The 23,049-nt window shown below is 42.3% G+C and overlaps 1 protein-coding gene across 1 annotated transcript in view; it reads right to left on the reverse strand.

Annotated features, from left to right (window-relative positions):
- pcloa (piccolo presynaptic cytomatrix protein a) overlaps window positions 1-23,049 on the reverse strand; it is a 428,697-nt gene that overhangs the window by 105,418 nt on the left and 300,230 nt on the right. Inside the window, exon 11 of the mRNA XM_068005288.1 lies at window positions 11,267-11,392. Within this exon, the coding sequence (XP_067861389.1) occupies window positions 11,267-11,392 (126 nt within the window). The remainder of the gene's footprint in view (window positions 1-11,266; window positions 11,393-23,049) is intronic.

Consider the following 23,049-nt stretch of genomic DNA (forward strand, 5'->3'; position numbering starts at 1 on the left):
TACCAAGCAGTTCTGTTTCCCCAAGAGTGTTTTCCTCCTGACTTGCATAACAGCTGCTGCCTCCTCAGGCGAAGCTGGTTTGTCAGACTCGACAAAAACAATCTGAGCTGACATCCTTTCATCCACCAAAATATAAAATACTTTTAGAACAGGATCTCAGGGAAAAATGCCACAAGCACTTTATTGATTTATATAAAAGCTTTAATCAAAAACTCAAAAAAATTAAACTTTTTACAACAGTTCAACTGTTGCACTTAGCTTTACGGACAAAAGGGATCAATCCCTGCGCCTGAATGGATGGGCCCAAGGCGCACTTAATATTGGGCCTTAGGCCTCATTATCATTGAGCCGGAGAGCTGCAGATTGGGCTAGGATTGCCTTTGTCGTGTACTGATCCGATTCCTAGGTCGCAGCCAAGTGGTCCACCCAGTTTTATTCTTGCTATTCGTTGTAGCACTTTGATACAACTGAATGGCTTGTTTGGCCACTTCAGAGGGCAGTTATGAGTCAACCACATCTCTCAGTAACCTGTTCTGCCAATGGTTGAGTGGACTTTCTCTTCCACCTGCTCCATTGTAGGTGCAACAAACAACAGACTACAATGATCTTTGATACCTCATCACAGCTAGAAACCAACATCCCCCAATTTGTCCTAACATTCAAAGCTTTGTTTTAAAATTCCTATGGAGTGTTCAACCGTGATCCTGGCTGTTGCATGTGACTCATTATATTGCTTCTCAGCTCTTGTTCATGGCTATCTCAGAGAAGTTATGAGCCTGAGCTGACAGAGATACCATTGGTCCTCGAAGAGGCATCTGTCCATTCTTCCAGCCCCCACAAGTTAAGGTCCAAGGTACTACAGTAGATTGTCATCAAATGAAGGTGTCAAGACTGATACCGTGGTAGTGGACATTCATGTGCATAATCATAGACATAGGCCAGCTGCACATTAATGGAGTGGAACTTTTTGTACAGCCTTTTTCTTTTAGAAAGCTGTGCTATCAGGGGTTAAGGCCTGTATGGCCACATACATGTCAACAACTATGACCCATACTTGGGGGAAAACCGGCCACACAGAAAAAGTGCAGTGCTCTCTTGTGCTTCTAGCTGCTTCCTTGAGGAAAGTGATAAAGACAGCCCAGACAAATAAGACATCTGTCACCTGCTTCATGCATTGTTGTACTGCTGTTGCGAATGTATCACCTGCTGTTGTTTCAAAGGGTCCAGTAGTGTAAAAGTTCAAGGATCTGGTCAACTTGGTAGCTATCGGCAGAGCCATCCCTGATGTGGAACTTGTCCGAAATTCTGGCTTCACGAGATAGCATACTTCCATGACTCCTCTCTAGTGAATCGTCGCTGGATCAAAATCCTGGAACTCCCTACCTAACAGCACTGTGGGAGAACCTTCACCACATGGATTGCAGCGGTTCAAGAAGGCGGCTCACCACCACCTTCTCAAGGGCAATTAGGGATGGGCAATAAATGTTGGCCTTGCCAGCGACGGCCACATCCCATGAACGAATAATAAAAAAAAGTATAGTGGCAAAGGCAGATACACGTCATCGGGTAATGGTGGGTGCAGCAAGACCACCTCACATGTAAAGCCTCTTCAAATCTTCCTTTGCCTCCTCCAAAACAACCACAATGAAAGGTATAATAAAAAACAGAAAATGCTGGAGAAGCCCAGCAAGTCAGGCAGCATCGGTGGAAAAAGAAACAGAGTTAACGTTTCAGGTCGAAGACCTCTTGTCAGAAGATCTTCGACCTGAAACGTTAACTCTGTTTCTTTCTTCACCGATGCTGCCTGACTTGCTGAGCTTCTCCAGCATTTTCTGTTTTTATTTCAGATTTCCAGCATCCGCAGTATTTGATAAAGTGAAAGGTATACCCAGAGAAATGCCCATCTTCAGAACTGTGATTCTTAAAATATCAGCTGGCAACAAGCCACACAAACTATATTTTACATCCATTATTTCCTGTGTTAAAGTGGTAGGTTGTGGAAACACCACAAGATCAGTAATTCTGGTGCTGGGGTGAACAGTAGCTCCTCATAGTGGTATACGTTAATATACCTTGCTCAAACGGCACAGTTTGATGGATACTTCAACAGCAGGTGGAATTTATAACGGCAATTTTATAAGGCTCCATTTCCAGTGCAAAGCCTGTTTCGTGGCGAGGGCAGATCGGAAAGTTGGTGTGATAATGTTGTTACCCTATCTCTGACACAAACTCGTGGCTACGAGGGATTCTGCCAGCAGCAAAGCCTCTCAAATTTACCTCAATATTATATGTCATTGCCAGCTGAAGTATCCCAAAGGGTGATCTTGCTTTTGTTTAACCTAAGTACACACTGAATTCTTCCACACTAGTCAACTTTATTGCCATCACTGTAACTTTTTGTGAAGAGGTACATGCCATGTAAACATCTGGAGCAACAACTTCATCTGAATAGGCAAAGACAGGTTTACCAACAGCAGAGTTCAGGGTGGATCTCCTATAGACTAATTTTGGTATGCAAATGGCTACTGAGCTGACATTACTTGTCGTGGCAGGCATATTTGATGGATGTTACCAGTGTTTAGAGCTGCCGGGCCATCCATGACATATACAGTCAATAGTCTTTTTTTGTCCATGTGTCATATTCAATTTACAACAGCAGTATCATTGATGCATAGTTGGCCATATCCTGGCACCCATAGAATTGTACCACTTCAAAACAGGGACTGCATTGTGTCTCCGCACATGGTACGCCACCTTTCACCCACTTCATCTGAGGACTACACTTGCTCTTGACTCTCCATGTGTAATGCTTTAGGAGATCAACCCATATTCTACAAAAACCTTCAGTGCATTTTAATTGTAGAAAGAAATTGATGATCTGAAAATAACACATTTTCAAATAGATCCCTTAGTACTTTTGAGGAAGTTTTATTGCTAAGTATTTAAATTGTCTGAGACAGATGACGAGCCCCATCATTTCTTGTCACCTGTGGCAACTAGGATGAGTTTTGAGAGCATTTGGGTTGGCTCCTTTGCAGAAGGATCCAGTAATCATGGATTATTAAATCTGAAGGTGCGCAGACCAGAGGAGAGAAGGGAAACTACACCCAGTTATAAACTTGATTACTGTTCGCTACATGTACTACAAGCATTGACAAACAACCATGGACAAATCGAGAACCTGGACCTCTTTGGCATGATCCCTTAATTTTCATTGAGAAACCTGGCAAAGATAAAGCTAGATAAAGGAATGGATAACTAAGGAATTACAAAATTGTTATTGGTATTAAAAATAGTTTCTTCTATAATTTAAAATTAAGAGTCTGTCCATTTACAAATTGAAAGCAGCAACATTAGAAGTGTTATTATTCCAGCGAGCTACTTCTATAAATGCAAATGAGATCACTGCTGAAGATATTAAATTGCAATTAGTCTTCAAAGAAGCATCTCTTGTATAGCACATGGACAGAGTAAAATGCTAAAGCACAAGGGTACTTAGGTAACAAATAAGAAAGGACACATTAAAATGGAGTGGCATTTTATATGGCCAATTGGGAAACCTTAGCAAATAAGAATTAATTATTTTAATACAGTGATCTCCTGACCATTCCATGTGCAATGTTTGTTGCCCTGATCACTCTGCTCCCAAATATGGGTGTGATGAATTCATAATGCTGTCTGATCCCCAACACGAATCGTTCTATTCCCAGCTGGCTAAGTTGACAAAATAGACTTTATAATCTGAGTTCCACAATGAGCAGTCTGCATATTTACATGGGTTTTGCTGTGAAAATTTATTTCTGGAACTTAAAGCAACCCACTTCAACCCCCTCTCCAATATACAAGTATAACACGGGATAATTCCATCGAAATGCAGATGCAATGAAGAAGAGTCAGCTTCAGTAACACATAACAATTCCTTTTCAGGAAGGAGGGGAAAAACACTATTGTAAATTTCTTGAATAATTTAACATCTAAAAGCATCATTTTTTAAATACATTTAAGGTTTAAAGGAAGATTACTTCATCAAAAAACCTAGTTTGACTTAGTGTGAAATTTTAATTTATGCTGTTATATATTCTAATGTTTTATATTATAAAAACAATATTTTCTTTCAGTCCATTCTCCTGTTGTGTTGAAAATGTATCTTCACAACAGCTACTTCTTGTCCTTTGTTTCACTTGTAATTGCACAAATTATCTTGCCTCTAAAATACGGATTGCAACTGATAACAACATTAGCAATTTTGATAGCGTTATCAATACTAATTAGTTGAATTCTGAAGATCAACCACTCAGGGCAAAGGTGCAGAAATCAATAACAGTAATAATAGGTTTAGAAAACAAATACCCTCCTCTCCCTCAAGATACAATACAGGGTCCCAAGATTTTTTTAAAGAACAAACATCTCTAACTAGTTGTACAGTTTACCATTTGTAGCTATATATCTATCTTTGCCTTTTAAAGTTATTTCTATATGGCTGAAAAAGCTGTAATGGCTCATCCCATATGTGATACTTTATCCCTTGATTACTTGGCTAACGATATCTATATCGATCAACAATTAACTCTTCTTATTAATGAGACTTGAATGAATTACCCAATATATTGACCTGTGCAAGTCTATGATGAATAACAGTCACTATATTCCACCTACACAGATAAACATTGTTTAACTGCTATGTGAATTATAAAAGACAGTTTATACAGATAAATTTAAAGCTCCCCTTCACTCACAAGGTGTATAGATCAGAGAAAGACCTACAACACTGTAGTGATGCTTGTCTGACCTGTGTTCCCTTCACAGCTTCCCACATGGACTGCTGAGTTTACGCTTTAGGGATTGATCTGTAATCGAGACCTAACTTTTCTTACTGGTGTCAATGTATAGATAGTTTATCATTGATTTATTACCAAACATTTTCAATGTCTCAGCAGATTCCAGGCTCATACTTCTTAGCAATCATATAGGGCTTTCTATTCATAACATTGCAAAGGAATTTAGGATGGCCTAGGTCAATGGTTAAGGAATGTATGATGAATAATCAAAACAGCTGACTATTCCCTTAATAGTCCTTTCCCTTTGGTCCTCAAAGGTCATGAACAGAATGAAAAGATAGGCAGTCAACCAAATCATATGGAGAGCCAGGAGGTGGCCAACTGGAGGTCTTTGAGGGTGGGGGGCGGTGGTAGGCTCAGGTATGGGCAGCAGCCAATATAAGCCTGAAGGTGGATACAGGTAAAAACCTTAAATTGTACAGACAAGAGGCAGAGAGCTAGGCATAGCAAAGAAGTCCATACCAGAGGGTCTGATGATTGGAAATAACCAGTCTAGCAGTTGGGTAAAGTTGATGAGACTAGTCTATGTGCGTGTGTGTGTGTAGGTCATGTGATGAGACACTCTGGCAGCTTCTTGTAACATTCAAACCATTTTAACAGCTGTGATGTATTTTTGACATACACAGGCAAAAAAACATTGGATACATATTTAGAATAAAGAAAAATTACTGAACACAGTTTACTATGATTGAATGTATGAGCCAATTAGAGCCTTTTCCTTCTTTATCCAATGGACTGAATCCTGCCAAGGTAGACCAGATGAAGATCTTTCCTTGGAATAGCTGTTAACCAAGATTAACTTGTGCTATCTCAAGCCAGAACCAACTGGACATGAGTAAACGACACAAACATTCGCTATGAACACAAAGATGTTAAAATGGACAGTGAATTAATTCTACTTAAGAGTTTGGAAATATAGAGCTTGGTTAAGTCATCATGTCATATACTGTTAAAATATTAACTGAGCTTTAATGTTACATGAGCTATTTAGGTCACATTGGCGATTGCTGTTGCTTTTTGTTTAAGAGAATGGCAGTACCTCATGGCTGGAAGCAAGCAATCTCATAAAAAAATTATGGTGCAAGAAATAAAAATCTATTATTATTAACAGCAGTTATTTTCAATATAGGCAACTGGCATTTAAACTGATAGTTTGCCTGATTTTATTCAATTACTAAATTTCAATCCAAGGTGCAGACGAATGACCATTTTGTTCTTTGAGCTTCCTTGTTATATTTTATTTTTCAGCTACTGCAAAAGGAGGTAAGATATTCGTTACCAAAGATCAATCTGACAAACATCATAAGCTATCGTGAACATTTGTCTTGTGGCCTAACAACATTTTTAGACAATATGGTCATTTAAAGCCACATTCTATTGCTTGTTTGCTCATACCACAAGAGCTTATTCATCAGGTCTCACATCACTTTATAGCTGCTATTCACTTCACAAATGGTCAACCCTCCCCCTTCCCCTTCCACCCTTTACACTGTAGATCACAGGAAGGACTCAAAAACACACACTGTGGTGAGGGCAAGCGCAGGCCATTTTTGCTCAGTTAAATCATATCATGACTTCTGCTTAACCGTGAACAAAACAAATGCCATAATGTCAATGTTTATCAGACATATTACTGATCTGTATTCTCCACACAGTTTATACTTATTCTGTATTAACACAAAGATGCCAAGTGCTCAAAGGGCAATTTTTATACTATTTCCCCACTAGTTTAAAGCCTGAATGCCATTTACCCGTATGCAATATCTGCTTGAAATCAGTACGAAAGCATCCGAGTTCAATCTTCAAAGGTCCATTTAAAGTACATATATCTCACTGTTTTCCATGATGTACGTGACAATTCAGTTACATCTACTTGGAATTGTTCTCTTTATCTACTCAACTAACTAAATCTTTGGATACACTTCTGAAGATGTCACTATTTCCTATGAAATAATAAAGATATTTTTTTCTCTAAAATTCACTTTGACCACAAACATGCAGTTATTACCGTGGGTTAATTAAATGGTGGTGAATTCTTATATTATAGCTGGAATTTCAAAATAATTTACTTTTACTTTATGAATTCCAAAGAATTATTAAAAAAACCATCACAGAAAAAGTTTAATTTTGATGGGCACTTTTTTATGATCCACACTTTGATAAATTGTGAAATAATACCAATATCTGTTTATTTTCAGAGATTTCATTTCTATTGTGCTGCAATAGCTGAAATGGCTTAGAGGCTTAACATAATAAAATATTACAGTATGTGTATAAGTGCCTCTATAATATGTGCCTCCCACAATTAATAACTAGATCAGAGACAACTTCCTCCAAAATCGGGCGGGCGGTGGGCTATACACACACACGATGATGTTGTCGTGAGATGAACCATTTTTGAGTTTGTACCTCATTACAATATTTATGCTCAACTGCCAGCTCTAACTGTGCTTGTTATTGGCAGCTTGACCATGAGGAAGAGTGGGGGGAGAGGGGAAGGTAGAAAGTCTGGCAGGGCTGCTGCAATATAAAGGCAGCCTGCACCTCTTCCAATGCTGAGCCTTGCAAAGTGTTTCTTTGACAATTCTAGAGAAAACTACTGCAGCCAGGAGCTCCAGGTTCTCAGATGGTGATGCTGAGGCGTTGGTGGAGGAGGTTGCAGCCAGGAAGGAGATAGTCTTCCACACAATTGGCCACAGGGTACGCAAGCAAATAGTGCAGCAGCAGTGGTTAGAGTTGACGGTAAATGTCAATGTTAGAAGCACTGATTCCTGGACATGGAAGCTAGGGTGCAAGAAATTTAATGACCTGACTGGAGCTGCTAAGGTAAGAATCCCATTCACTTTTCTTACTCTCTGCACAGCCGTGCACCATCTACTGAAGGCTCAGCACCACCAAGTGTTCGCTCCCCGCTTCCCATCTTTCTCCTCCAATCACAACAGCACAATTCACTGCTCATCCTTCTGCTTGGTCTTGCACACTCAGCATCTACTACAGCCCTCAGATCTGTAGCTTCTTTATCTCACCATGCACACTATGTTATGCTGCTACATACAACTTCACAATCCTTCATCAGGGCAAACACTAACCCGCTCCTGCTCTTCTTGCACGACAATCTCACGCACAAGAGAGAGATGAACAGAGCAGGAAGGGTGTCCGCAGCCATACAAGTGCTCACACCAATGGAGACCAGCATAAACATCATTGGCAGAGGGAGGGGACACAGCATGGAAGACAACAACGCTGGAAGCTATGAGCAGCAGGACAGGAAGGGACACTGGATCCCAGGGCAAACCTTTTCCCTTGACCATCACTTGACCGTTTCTTTTTGTCATGGTAATTTTCAGTATAAATAGCAAATTTGGTATTTTATGAGCCTTAGCCTTCTTTAAAATCCCAGTAGTGGACAATCAGGCAACTAACGGACAGAGGAGGCTCCAAAACATCCCTCAACCATGGTGGAGCTCAGCATGTCAATGCAAGAGCTCCACCAATATTTGCTTGCATCTTCAGCAAAAAGTACCAAGTGGATGATTTCACCTGTCCTCCTCCTGAGGTCCTCAACGTCAAAGATTGTGATCATCGGAGGCTAATCGTCGCAGCCCTAGAATATTGCTGCCGGAGTTCCTCAGGGCAGCATCCTTTGCACAACTATCTTTAGCTGCTTCATTAATGGCCTTCCCTCCGTCATAAGATTAAGAGTGGGGTTTATTGCTGACAATTCTACAGTGTTCAGCTCCATTCACAACTCCTCCAATAATGAAGCAACCCATGCCAGCATATGGCAGAACCTGTACAACAACCAGGCTTGGGCTGACAAGTGGCAGGCAACATTCAAACTACATAAGTGCCACCAATGATCATTTCCAACAAGAAAAGGCACAATCACATCCCTTTGTACTTCAAAAGTTCCACCACTGCCAAGCCCTCCACCATCAACATCACTGACTAGAAGTTTAACTGGACAAGCCATATCAATATCATGGCTACAAGAGTAGGGCAAAGCTGGATACCCTGATGAGTAGCTCATATCCTAATCACTCAATGCTTCTCCACCAACTACAAAGCTCACGTCAGGAGTGTGATGGAATATTCGCCCCTTGCCTGGATGGTGCAGTCGCAACAACAGTCAGAAAGCTCAACACCATCCAGGACAGAGCAGTTTGCTTGAATGTTGCCCCTGCCACTGAACCCAATATCCACCTTCTCCACCATCAGTGCATTGCAGCAACTTGCCAAGCTTACTTTGACAACACCTCCCAGCTCTGCGACCTCTACCATGGAAAAGGACAAGAGCAGCAATGTCATAGGAACACGATCACCTGCAATTTCCCATCTAAGTCACACACCATTCCGACGTGGCTATGTATTGCTGTTCCTTCATTGCTGCTGGGTCATAATCCTGAAATTTCCTATCTAACAAGATTGTGGGAGCACCATCACCACAATAACTGTAGCAGTTCAAAGAACAGGCCCACCAACACGTTCTCAGAGCAACTAGGAATGGGACTTAAATGCGGCCTTGTAATAGTTGCCCAGATGTCCAGCACACAATTTAAAAAAAATGCATTTCAAGTACTTCCTGACACGATACAAAGTAATCTGGGATAGCCTCCCCGGGTGAACAATTACCCCTTACTCTACTACTGGATAGTATTTAGGGGTTCCAATATAGAGTTAGCCATGCCAAACACTTTTAGTAACAGTCTAAACTATCAAAATAAGTTTATTCATGGAGAGAATTATTGGATCAATTTTAATACCGCAGGCTGGTGACAGTTAACAAAGCATAAAACAGATTGACCAGTCAGATGAGATCCTTTGAAAACTTCCTTGAAGAACTTGGGATAAAACAAATGCGACAGTTGACAAACTGATTATTGAGCCAAAAGAATAGTCTTTGCAGGATTTACATAGGCATGTACCCAGAGAGCTGTGTTCCGTATCCTCCCAACTCATGGCCAGACCAAAACTAAACTGTTTATACTTGAAGTGTACAGGATCTTCATCAAACACTTTGAAGTCAGTCTGTGAGAGGTAATCTATTTGAACAACACTAGCAATCTATACACTGCACAAAAGTGTGACGGTCTGTGATTAGGCTGTTTGTCTTCCCATTGACACGTGGTTCACAGCACCATGAAGTCAATTGACCAATTTTATATCAGGAAAACTGCAGTCTCCCTGATTGGGTTACTGAGATTATTTCTAGTTAAATTCACTTTTGATAGGTTTTTGCAACCAAAATGTTCACATAGTGAACTATAGATATACAGTCTACAGACAGTCGATATTTTGGCTTTATTGCGAATATGTTGGCTTTTAAATGAATGTGTAATTTCAATTTTGTGTCTTAAAACTAATTTAAACTAAAAGTTACAGTAAAGAAAAAATAAGAAACAATAAGCAAAATTCTTCAATTTGTCACAGCTGACTCATGCGTCCATGCACACTAGCATCCCTCGTAGTTTGCCTAAGTGATCGCTCTTCCTGTGTCAGCTTAGTGTCAATGGACCATTTAACCATAGAGGACGTCACAGCTGAGCCCGATCTTGCCCTAAAATCTAAATGTGCACCTTCTGGTAGGGATTCCTGGACAGCAATCAAGAGCAGGCACCCTGGTTGATTTTTCCTTCCTTTTTCAGGAGCATTGAGGCCTCCAAAATAAGATTGGCTATCTCAGCAAAAACCTTAAGATCTATTGGTCTGCATTATACCGGGTGGTGCATTTAAACACTAAGGTACTAGGGTAGCTTATAAGCAATTTTCAACATTAACGATTGAGCAAACCCCAATCTGTTCACTATTATAAGACACTTACATTTTAAGAATTAGACACTTGTCACAGAAATCTTACTTAGCAGAAACAGAAGCTAATTGGTACAACAAATCCAAATTATTACCTTCTGATGACTCCAATAAAATCACCTTTAAGTGTAGATTTGCACAATAGAACAGGTTTGTACCAATGATAAATGTAAATCATAACTCTTTACAAAGGATTTTTGTTGCGATGTTTTGCCTGTAGTTATTCTAAAAATTCCTTTTTATTACTTTCCATTGCAATAAAGTATCTTGCATTTAGTACAAATAAAAAAGAATCATGCTGCAGTGTCTTCCATGGTGCAAACTTGCCATAGCAACCAAATATGTGGCATAGCAACAGAACAGAGTATGTGGGTAAAGTGCCCATTGAGGCAATAATGGTCCTTTAAATTGTCTCTGCAATGGTAAATGGAGCTTCAGTGCATCAAAACAACTGTACAGAGTATGCTAATCCAGAGCCAACAAATATTACATCTGATTTAAAAGGGATTTGATCTTTTCTCATTGAAAGAAAAATCAATGTATAGGTGTGATTAAAGATTCTGTCATATCTTGAATTAGTTACTTAAAGGTTTCTCAGTGTAATTGGGAAAGCTCTTTACCTTCTGTGAGCTTGCCTGTTTGCTCTGCAGTTCCCCCGGGAAAGATCTTGGCAACGTAAGCACCGATTTCTCCATTTCTTCCTGGAATCTCTTTCCCACCAATAATCCTGATTCCTAATCCATTTCCTGTTATAACAATAAAACAACAAACATTAGTAAGGAGAAACAATAAATATTTTGGGACCACATATTTCAAAATTACATTTATTTGAATTTCATCTTAAGCTAATTTGTTGAAAGGTAATGTGGAGGTTCAGCCATAGTAGTTTTGCACAAGTGGCTGGCTGAAGAGCAGTAGCATTGGATGAATGGACCACTGACCTAATCTCTCAGTTGGAGAGTGGTGCGTAGTGACCAATAAAGGAGAAGAAAACTGTGTTTTGGGTCGGAGGGAGAGGAAAAAAGAAACTCATTTCTATTTCGCTAAATTCGAATAGGCCAAAACATTTGTATTTTCTGTGTCAGAAACCAAACACAAAGTATGCAGGCACTGTTTAAATTAAGTGTTCAGCAGAAGTCAAGGTCCTGTGTTGGGGAACATGGAGCCAAAGGAGTCAGCGAGGAGGGAGTGATGGATGGCAGAGGTTTAGACAAGTGATTGGAGTTTGTGTAGAGTGGAGCTTGGGAGCTCTGATTAAGGAGAGCATTGAAGAAATCAAATCTGGAGGCAAAAAATGTGGATAAGGGTTTCTGCTGCAGTAGGAGTGAGGTCAGTGGAGGCATTGTTGAGGTGATAAAAATAAGTGATTTTTGGTGATGAATAGGAGATTGGGTTTGAAACTCAGCTCAGGGTTGAACAACATACTGAGACAGCCCACCATCTAGTTCAACCTAAGTGTGTAGGTGGGCACGGAATGGAGTCAGAAGCAAGAGTATGGGGTTTTTGGCAGAAGACAAATAAAATGGCTTTGGTCTTACCAATATTCAATTAAAAGAAATTCTAGCTCTTTCATGATTTAATGTTGGACAGTTTGACAACATAGAAGTGATAGTGATATCAAGGGTAGTGCAGAGAGGTACAGCTGTGTCCCTGCCACAGCATGGAGACAGCCCTAATCTAAGTCACAAATGACATCCTGTGACTGTAACTATGACCGTGGTGCTTTAACCCTCCTCGCCCTCTCTGCAGCCTCTGACACAGTAAACCACAAGACCCTCCTCCAACATCTCTCTTGGTTCCACGCTTAACTATCTGATCGTAGCCAGAGCATCTCCAGCAATGATTTCTCTTCCAGCCTCGCACCGTTACCTCTGGACTCCCCCCAGGATCTATCCTTGACCCTCTCCTCTTCCTCATCTACATGCTAACCCTTGATGACATTATTTGAAGACAATGGGTCAGCTTCTACATGTACACTGATGACACCCAACTCTACCTCTCCACCACCTCTCTCAACTCTTCCACTACTTCTATGTGATCAGACGGCATATCTGACAGGCAGTCTTAGATGAACCACAATTTCCTTCAGCGAAACTTTGGGAAGACTTAAGCCATCGTCTTTGCCAGCGTCACAACCTCCTTACTTCTTGCCAGCAATTCCATCCCCTCCCCGGCCATTGTCATAGATTGAAACAGATGATTCGCAACCTCAGCATCCTATTTGACCTTGAGCTGACCCCTCATTCTCTCCATCAAAAAGACTGCCTACATTCACCTCCATAATATCGCCCGCCTACCCTCCCAACTCAGCCCACCTGCCACTGAAACCCTAATCTATGCCTTTGTCAACTCCAATGGTCTCCTGATCAGGCTTCCATCTCCAACTTTCATTAACTTCAGCTCATCCAACATCCTACTGACTGTAATTTATCCTGCACCAAGTCCTGCTCACCAATCATCACTGTCCTTGTTGACTTACACTGACTCTCGGTTCCTCAACAACTCAAATTTAAAATTCTCATGCACGTGTTTAAATCAATTCATGGCCTCGCCCCTTCCTATATTTGTAACCAACTCCAACATTACAACCTTGCTCTAACTGTCTATACTCTGACCTCTTGTGCATCGCCCCTCCCTTCACCCCATCATTGACAGCCATTCTTTTAGCCGCCTAAGCCTTATGCTCTAGAATTATCTCCCTAAGCCCCTCAATCTCTCTCTACTCCTCAAAGATATCCATTAAACCCACCTCTTTATCCAAGCCTAGATCACCCCTCCCAATATCTCCTTCTTTGGCTTGGCATTCATTTATTTTTATTACACCTCTATGAAGGCATATGGAATACTTTCCTTTATTAGCTGAGGCATAGAATGTAAGAGTAGGGAGGTTATGCTAGAACTGTATAAAATACTAGTTAGACCACAGCTAGAGTACCATGTACAGTTCTGGTTACTACATTACAGGAAAGATGTGATTGCACTAGAGAGGGAACAGAGGAGATTTATGAGGATGTTGCCAGGACTGGAGAATTTTAGCTATGAGGAAAGATTGGATAGGCTGGGGTTGTTTTCTTTGGAACAGAGGAGGCTGAGGGGAGATTTAATTGAGGTGTATAAAACTATGAGGGACTTAGATAGAGTGGACAGAAAGGACTTATTTCCATTAGCTGAGGGGCCAGTGACCAGGGGGAATAGATTTAATTTTCTGGTAGAAGGATTAGAGGGGAGTTGTGGAGAATTCTTTTCACCCAGAGGGTGGTGGGGGTCTGGAACTCACTGCCTGAAGGGTGGTAGAGGCAGAAACTCTCATCGCATTTAAAAAGTACTTGGATATGCACTTGAAGTGCCGTAACCGACAAGGCTACGGACCAAGAGCTGGAAAGTGGGATTAGGCTGGATAGCTCTTTTTCAGCCGGCACAGACACGATGGGCCGAATGGCCTCCTTCTGTGCCGTAAATTTCTATGATTCTACAACAAAGTGCATTTGGACATTTTTCTATACTAAAGGCGCTATATAAATGCAAGTTGAAGCTGTTGTTGTGTTGCCAGCGTATAAATGGACACTGACTCCATGCTTATGGATAATGTTGCTGAGGGGCAACATGTAAACAAGGAAAAGAGAGGGCCAAGGACAGAGCCTGGGGATACCCCAGAGTTCACCATGTTGGAGTGGGAGGAGAAGCTATTGCAAGAGAGGTGCTGCCTATATTGGAAGAAGTAGCAATGGACCCATGCAAGTGTGACTGAGATACCCAAACAACCTTGCTCAATGAACCACCGCAGCTGCACCAACATTGCACCAACACTGAAAGTATATTATTTCTCAGTGAAACAAACTCTTCTTGTCTGTTAATCTATAATAATACCAGTTTTGTATCATAATATAGGAGAACAATTCTTATATATGAAGTAGAGTTGCATAAAAAAACTTGGTGGTCAAGGTGAAAGTGATAGCAAAAGAAAGGCTGATGATAAAATCAAACAGAAAACCGCCAAAACACTTTAAAAACACAGAAGATTACATTAAATATTAAAATCAATGATATCTGGGAGCACATTCAAGATTTCAACACACTGTCAGGGTTTCTCTGATTTTATTACATCATCTGACCCCAGGTATTATAGAGCAATGTTATTTTGAAGTAATCCACTGCAAATTAACTTCCTGCGCTTTGCAGCAATGTCATTAAAGAAGTAATTCTGAATGCTAATACCATTAGGAACCAGCTCCAGCTGCTAATACTCAGCCAGCAAGACACAAATAGAACAAACACGACACAGTGGAGAAGAAAATGACTATAAAATACTGGAGTCATGAGTTCAAATCCCACCACGGCAGCTGGGGAATTTAAATTCAATTAATTAAATTCAATTAATCAAATAAAAAACCTGGAATTAAAATACTAGTATCAGTAATGGTGGCCATGAAACTACCAGATTGTCATAGAAACCCATCTGGTTCACTAATGTCCTTACCCGGTCTGGCCAATATGTGACTCCAGACCCACAGCAATGTGGTTGATTCTTAATTGCCCTCTGAAATGGCCTAGCAAGCCACACAGTTGTAAAATCTCGCTAAAAAACGTCATAAGAAGAATAAAACTGGACGGACCACCTGGCATCGGACCACTAGGCACCGGACACGACAAAGGCAAATGAAGCCCAGTCGACCCTGCAAAGTCCTCCTCACTAACATCTGGGGACTTGTGCCAAAATTGGGAGAGCTGTCCCACAGATTAGTCAAGCAACAGCCTGACATAGCCATACTCACAGAATCATATCTTTCAGCCAACGACCCAGACTCTTCCATCACCATCCCTGGGTGTGTCCTGTCCCATCGGCAGGACAGACCGACCAGAGGTGGCGGTACAGTGATATACAGTCAGGAGGGAGTGGCCCTGGGAGTCCTCAACATTGACTCTGGACCCCATGAAATCTCATGGCATCAGATCAAACATGGGCACGGAAACCTCCTGCTGATTACCACCTACCGTCCTCCCTCAGCTGAATGAATCAATCCTCCTCCATGTTGAACACCACTTGGAGGAAGCACTGAGGGTAGCAAGGGCACAGAATGTACTCTGGGTGGGGGACTTCAATGTCCATCACCAAGAGTGGCTCGGTAGCACCACTACTGACCGAGCTGGCCGAGTTCTGAAGGACATAGCTGCCAGACTGGGCCTGCGGCAGGTAGTGAGCGAACCAACACGAGGGAAAAACTTACTTGACCTCGTCCTCACCAATCTACCTGTCGCAAATGCATCTGTCCATGACAGTATTGGTAGGAGTGACCACCGCACAGTCCTCGTGGAGACAAAGTCCCGTCTTCGCACTGAAGACACCATCCAACGTGTTGTGTGGCACTACCACCATGCTAAATGGGATAGATTCAGAACAGATCTAGCAGCTCAAAACTGGGCATCCATGAGGCGCTGTGGGCCATCAGCAGCAACAGGATTGTATTCCAGCACAATTTGTAACCTCATGGCCCAGATTATTCCTCACTCTACCATTACCAACAAGCCAGGGGATCAACCCTGGTTCAATGAGGAGTGTAGAAGAGCATGCCAGGAGCAGCACCAGGCGTACCTAAAAATGAGGTGCCAACCTGGTGAAGCTACAACTCAGGACTACATGCATGCTAAACAGCGGAAGCAACATGCTATAGACAGAGCTAAGCGATTCCACAACCAACGGATCAGATCAAAGCTCTGCAGTCCTGCTACATCCAGTCGTGAATGGTGGTGGACAATTAAGCAACGGGAGGAGGAGGCGCTATAAACATCCCCATCCTCAATGATGGCGGAGTCCAGCACGTGAGTGCAAAAGACAAGGTTGAAGATGGTTTGCAACCATCTTCAACCAAGAGTGCCGAGTGGATGATCCATCTTGGCCTCCTCCCGATATTCCCACCATCACAGAAGCCAGTCTTCAGCCAATTCGATTCACCCCACGTGATATCAAGAAACGGCTGAGTGCACTAGATACTGCAAAGGCTATGGGCCCCGACAACATCCCAGCTGTAGTGCTGAAGACTTGTGCTCCAGAACTAGCTGCACCTCTAGCCAAGCTGTTCCAGTACAGCTACAACACTGGCACCTACCTGACAATGTGGAAAATTGCCCAGGTATGTCCTGTCCACAAAAAGCAGGACAAATCCAATCCGGCCAATTACCGCCCCATCAGTCTACTCTCAATCATCAGCAAAGTGATGGAAGATGTCGTCGTCAGTGCTATCAAGCGGCACTTACTCACCAATAACCTGCTCACCGATGCTCAGTTTGGGTTCCGCCAGGACCACTCGGCTCCAGACCTCATTACAGCCTTGGTCCAAACATGGACAAAAGAGTTGAATTCCAGAGGTGAGGTGAGAGTGACTGCCCTTGACATCAAGGCAGCATTTGACCGAGTGTGGCACCAAGGAGCCCTAGTAAAATTGAAGTCAATGGGAATCAGGGGGAAAACTCTCCAGTGGCTGGAGTCGTACTTAGCACAAAGGAAGATGGTAGTTGTTGTTGGAGGCCAATCATCTCAGCCCCAGGACATTGCTGCAGGAGTTCCTCAGGGCAGTGTCCTAGGGCCAACCATCTTCAGCTGCTTCATCAATGACCTTCCCTCCGTCATAAATAGGTCAGAAATGGGAATGTTCGCTGATGATTGCACAGTGTTCAGTTCGATTCGCAACCTCTCAAATAATGAAGCAATCCATGCCAGCATGCAGCAAGACCTGGACAACATCCAGGCTTGGGCTGATAAGTGGAAAGTAACATTCGCGCCAGACAAGTGCCAGGCAATGACCATCTCCAACAAGAGAGAGTCTAACTACCTCCCCTTGACATTCAACGGCATTACCATCACCGAATCCCCCACCATCAACATCCTGGGGGTCACCATTGACCAGAAACTTAACTGGACCAGCCATATAAATACTTTGGCTACAAGAGCAGGTCAGAGGCTGGGTATTCTGCGGCGAGTGACTCACCTCCTGATTCCCCAAAGCCTTTCCACCATCTGCAAGGCACAAGTCAGGAGTGTGATGGAATACTCTCCACTTGTCTGGATGAGTGCAGCTCCAACAACACTCAAGAAGCTTGACACCATCCAGGACAAAGCAGCCCGCTTGATTGGCATCCCATCCACCACCCTAAACATTCACTCCCTTCACCACCGGCGCACTGTGGCCGCTGTGTGTACCATCCACAGGATGCACTGCAGCAACTCACCAAGACTTCTTCGACAGCACCTCCCAAACCCATGACCTCTACCACCTAGAAGGACAAGAGCAGCAGGTACATGGGAACATCACCACCTGCACGTTCCCCTCCAAGTCACACACCATCCCGACTTGGAAATATATCGCCTTTCCTTCGTCGTCGCTGGGTCAAAATCCTGGAACTGCCTTCCTAATAGCACTGTGGGAGAACCTTCACCGCACGGACTGCAGTGGTTCAAGAAGGCGGCTCACCACCACCTTCTCAAGGGCAATTAGGGATGGGCAATAAATGCCGGCCTCGCCAGCGACGCCCACATCCCATGAACAAATTAAAAAAAAACTTTGTCTTGATCACCACCATGCCGCATTATACTGAGCATTTTCACTTAACATTTTTAATAAGCTTCAATTATTCCACCAAATTTGTGTAGAATTTTTTTTTAAACAAAAAGTCCTTCATACATCACACAATGGAAAAATAAGTGCTCTACACAGAGCATTTACAGGCTCCCACGTTCCACCGACTGTGCACCAACAAGTTGGATTTCGTTTCAGTTTCTTTACTTCATTATTTGTGAAACGCAATGGTGGGAGGTGGGAGTTATTACAATGAAAATAATACAACCGTGATACTCAGAAGGCAACAGAATGCTTTTCTTTGTGGTTTCTGATGTCTCTGACCTTCTCTATGAGATTATTTTCTCTTTCAATCACTCCCTCCTACTTCTCCACATATAATATACTCCCACCCACTGCTCTTCATCATCTATCATTTTGCAGGGTTCAGCACATCAAATAAAATCCAAGTTCTCAATTACCAGCTCTGTATCCAAAATTTGAATAGCTCCTCTATCTTTCTATAGCATGGCTTTAGCTTTGTTGAATCACTACCCCTGTAATAACAATACATATAGTGTTCTAGCTTTTTAACCCATAAGAGTATGAGAGGAATTTGCATGTTTGAAACTATGCAGTTTAGCTCCTGATTGCAGGTACATTTTTATTTATTACTAAAAGTGCTTCTATGACCTCCCAACTGACAATATTCTGTGGAGCAATCACCTGTAGATAGATACATATCTGTCCCAAACAGAATTTACAGTCCCAGCACACTAAGACACCCCTCATTCACTGGCCTAGAAATTCAAATGCACCCATAAACAGGCGCGCATGGAGTGATCCATGCGTTCAGTGGATAGACCTGAGCACGTAATATTGGGCCTCATTATCACCGCGCCGTCAAGCTGCATACACCTTATGGGTGTCGCCAGGCAGCTGCCGGAGAAGAGGACTCAAAGAACGGGCTTCCGTGACGCCAGCAGCGGCCCTCAGGTAACGACTGCCTATTAGGCCGCATGTAGACCTGGTTTTCCAGAGCTGGCTGCGTTCAGGGCAACCCAATACTTCAGGGGCCTCAAACTAGCGTTAGGCCCGTTACTTAAATATGCAAAGGACTGTTTCAGATGTGGGCCCAGGATGCCTATTTTCTTTATCTACACCAATATGGCAGGCGGCGCACTTCTAGCTCGTAATTAGAATGCACTTCCTGCCCACCTTGGTCCTTCTGGTCTATATAACTTAGCATTAGAACATCATTTATTCACTGTACAGTAGTGGACTTAGATGTCTAGAACATTGATGTGGCTGGCACAGTGCAAACTGTTTTCTGTAGGTTCTCTGCCACGCCAAAGGGAACTCTCCATCATATAATTGATGAAAACATTCTCTATTGAGGGATGGGTTTGCATCTACTGGAAGGTACTAACTGAAGGTAGAGTAAAAAAATACATGCACCTGGATCCAGGGTTTCGTACCTACCTTCACTCGGTTGAAGACAAGCAATCAGTTGCTGCTGAAGCTCACACCTCTAACTGGTGGAACTACTTACTGTTCAATGACTCAAGCCCGTGATTGCCAGTTGTCTAATGATCAACTGGTGAACATTAGTCAACTCCTGGGGAGGGGGAAGGTAAACAAGGTGTTTTTGTAGTTACGTTGACTCCAAGCTGGCACACCTGGTGATGGAAGATTTAAGCAGGCTTGATAATCTGATACCTGAGTCAGGCAGCTGATAGTACTGCAGGATTCTTTTTGGTGATTGGCCAGCCAGTCTGGCTGGAGGGGTAGACTACTTGTGGGAGGGGGCTAAGATTTTTCTGCTCGGTTCCAAAGAAACCTGAAAACCAATGGGTAAGATGATCCAAGCTGGTCAAACAGCAAGAAGCTCATCAATGTGCTGTGATGCTAAGCTGCTCGGCTTTAGCTGCTTAAACCCCAGCAATAATCCTGCACGTGCCTGGGAGTCGCTAAGCCATGTATTTTTCAAATTTATATGCCTAAATTCTCTGAGCTTAGATATGTGGCCCTTGTGTTCCCAACAGGAAAAGAGTGTACACTCCATTTTGGCCAAAGAGAAACTACACCTCTGTGGATTTTTCAGTAGTTTGGTTGGAAGATTCTTAAGCATGGTGCTCAGAGTTTCCTCATGTCAGACACCTAGCTGACCAAAAAGATGTATCCACCCACTATGTATTTGGAGGAATTCTGGGGTAGTTATTAAAAGATGTTCTTGCCTGTGCACCATGACTTTTTTTTAAAAAAGGACACAGGTAGAGAAGGTGAGAGCCTTTTGCAACATAAAATGCTCTCACAATGTAGGTAAATAACTTTTTAAAAAAATCATTTAAAAACTCCAACCCGTAAGTATTTTAAATTAAAGGATATTTTTCCTCCTCCACAGAGACCTCCAGGGTGACTGACTCACTAGGCAGCTGCATCAGCTATCTGGCCTGTCACCTGAAAATGGCATCCGTTCAGGACTTGTACGCTGATTGGAAAATGACTGAACCAGCAAACATCTGGACCAGCCAGGTACACAGCACTACTTCATCTCAGTGCCCTAATGTTGATTCAGGGAAAAACACAAATGTTTGCCTTGATTTCTATGCAAATTATGGATGCTGATGAGAAACACTTTGGAGCATGTAATTATTGCAGCTGCTATTTCAACCAGAAATTCTGAAAATCTCATGCGAACTGCGCAAACTAATATATGCCAATCTGGAGGAAAACAAACATTTTAAATAAATGGTTGGTGCAAGCTGAATCCACATGCAATATTGTTGGGGAGGGAAGAGTATAGATGATCATTCACAGCAGCAAATTAATAATAGGTAGGGGAAAGCAACATGTGAGAAAACACTTTGAATCCTCCACTTTTATTTTATCCCTCTAGCCAATTTACGTCCCTCCCTTTCTGAAGGTGTCAACGCTTTGCTGAGCTATGGTTCCACAGATTCTGGTCATCCTCGAATATCTCACCCAAGTGAACATTAATCATATATGAACCATGACAGCAAATGCGGACACAGGGGATGCGTAACTGCCAAGCTTGATCCTATCCTCACCCAACAAATGCAGAGTTCAAACAGGGGTCACTGGATACTGTATAGCATTGGTAACCCTGGTCGATTTTCTCCCTTCCTACCTGAGTAATGCTGAGGCCAATGTTAGTGCTCCTATTAGCATCCCAGCTGAGATTAGCTAACTCAGCACAGAGGGGGATGGAAACTCCCTGATCTTTATGGCTCAGCCATGCACTGAATAAACTTGCTAAGCCATCAGGGGAGCCAGATCCTCCACCTTCATAAAAAATATGAAACTGATCACATTATGAAACTTACTCCTTGCCTTTTGCTGATGCATAGAATTTAATTCTAACATATAGGATGCTTGTTTCTATCCCTCAGATCAATTCTGAAAATCACAACCCATGAGTAGAGAGACAGAAGAGGCAATAACTTCAATTTAAAGCAGCGGTTATTTTTATTTTTAGCGGTTACCAGGCAGGTAGCTCACTATTTGAGACTGCAGTGTGTTGCTGATAAACTCCACCTGCCACCAAACACATTGTGCGCAACCTCCTTGTAATGAAACATCAGATTGTAATCAGTATATTGAATATGCCCATCTTCAACTGATTCATTGTGCACCATATATAATTATTGACAACTGGACAGGAATACCCAGGCAGGCCTTGTCCTGCAGCTCCTCCCCGTTTTGATGATTCATATTCTCAGCAGCTACCAACTGCTTTTCTGAAGACCTAATTTCACTGACAGCCAAAGGTGTATTCCAAGGGAGGTGCAGTCTGGATGATTCAGTTCAGGGATATTTTCTTACTACAGGGCTATACTGAATCGAGGATAATTATGGATATTGGCAATGCTTTTTCGGGAGAAACATTTTTCAAAATTCATTTGAATGTCATTTCCATCCCAGCTTGAAGGAACAGCTGTTCACGAATAAATATAATAAATCTGAAGCTATATCAATAATAAATCTGAAGCTATATCAATATTCTAAGAAATATTTTAAATGATACTATATATACCTTCCTGACTATATTATTCAATTATTTCTCAAGCCTATTTTAAGACAAAAGGCAGAGAAGAGGAATAAATATAAGGGAGTAGATTTTTATCTTTTTTCCTGGGGTTAAACATCGCCTGGGGGTTAAACATCGCCTGGGGGTTAAACATCGCCTGGGGGTTATGCATTGCCTGGGGGTTATGCATTGCCTGGGGGTTAAACATCACCCGGGGATTAAGCATCGCCTGGGGGTTAAACATTGCCTGGTCCGAGCGCGGAAAGGGAAATCTGACGGGAAGGTTTGCATGACCCTAACAGAACCCGCTGGATTTCCCTTACATTAATTTCAATGATTGTGAGGGTCTGATTGGTCTGTGGTGTCACATGGTTAGAATGAACCAAGCCGTGCGGTTAATATGTGGCTAAAAGGGAAATGGTTGCAGAGAGGATGGGGACCACTCTACACCGAGCAACCTGGAATGGGAGCCAGACTCATGTTGTTTTCATTGGTCAATCAAATTCTCTATCAGATGAAATTTCTTTGACATCAATGAAATGTTTTAAGGAGAGTAGCTTATTAATTATGAAATATGTGAGTAATGTAACCATGAATATTTTTAATGGACTTGTACTGTACAATGCTCAGTCGGTTGAACAGCTCAGCACCCAAGAATAGTTATTTGTTGACTGATTGGGATTATATTTTTAATCAGTCTTACCCATGAAAAAAATTGTTGACCCAGCTGAATTGAAAAGTGCTGACTCTGGGAGAGCACCTCATTTACATGCTCTACAGCCATTTCTGGCACCTGTCTGCT

This window comes from Heptranchias perlo, chromosome 24 (assembly GCF_035084215.1).
Source record: "Heptranchias perlo isolate sHepPer1 chromosome 24, sHepPer1.hap1, whole genome shotgun sequence".
Classification (NCBI taxonomy): domain Eukaryota; kingdom Metazoa; phylum Chordata; class Chondrichthyes; order Hexanchiformes; family Hexanchidae; genus Heptranchias; species Heptranchias perlo.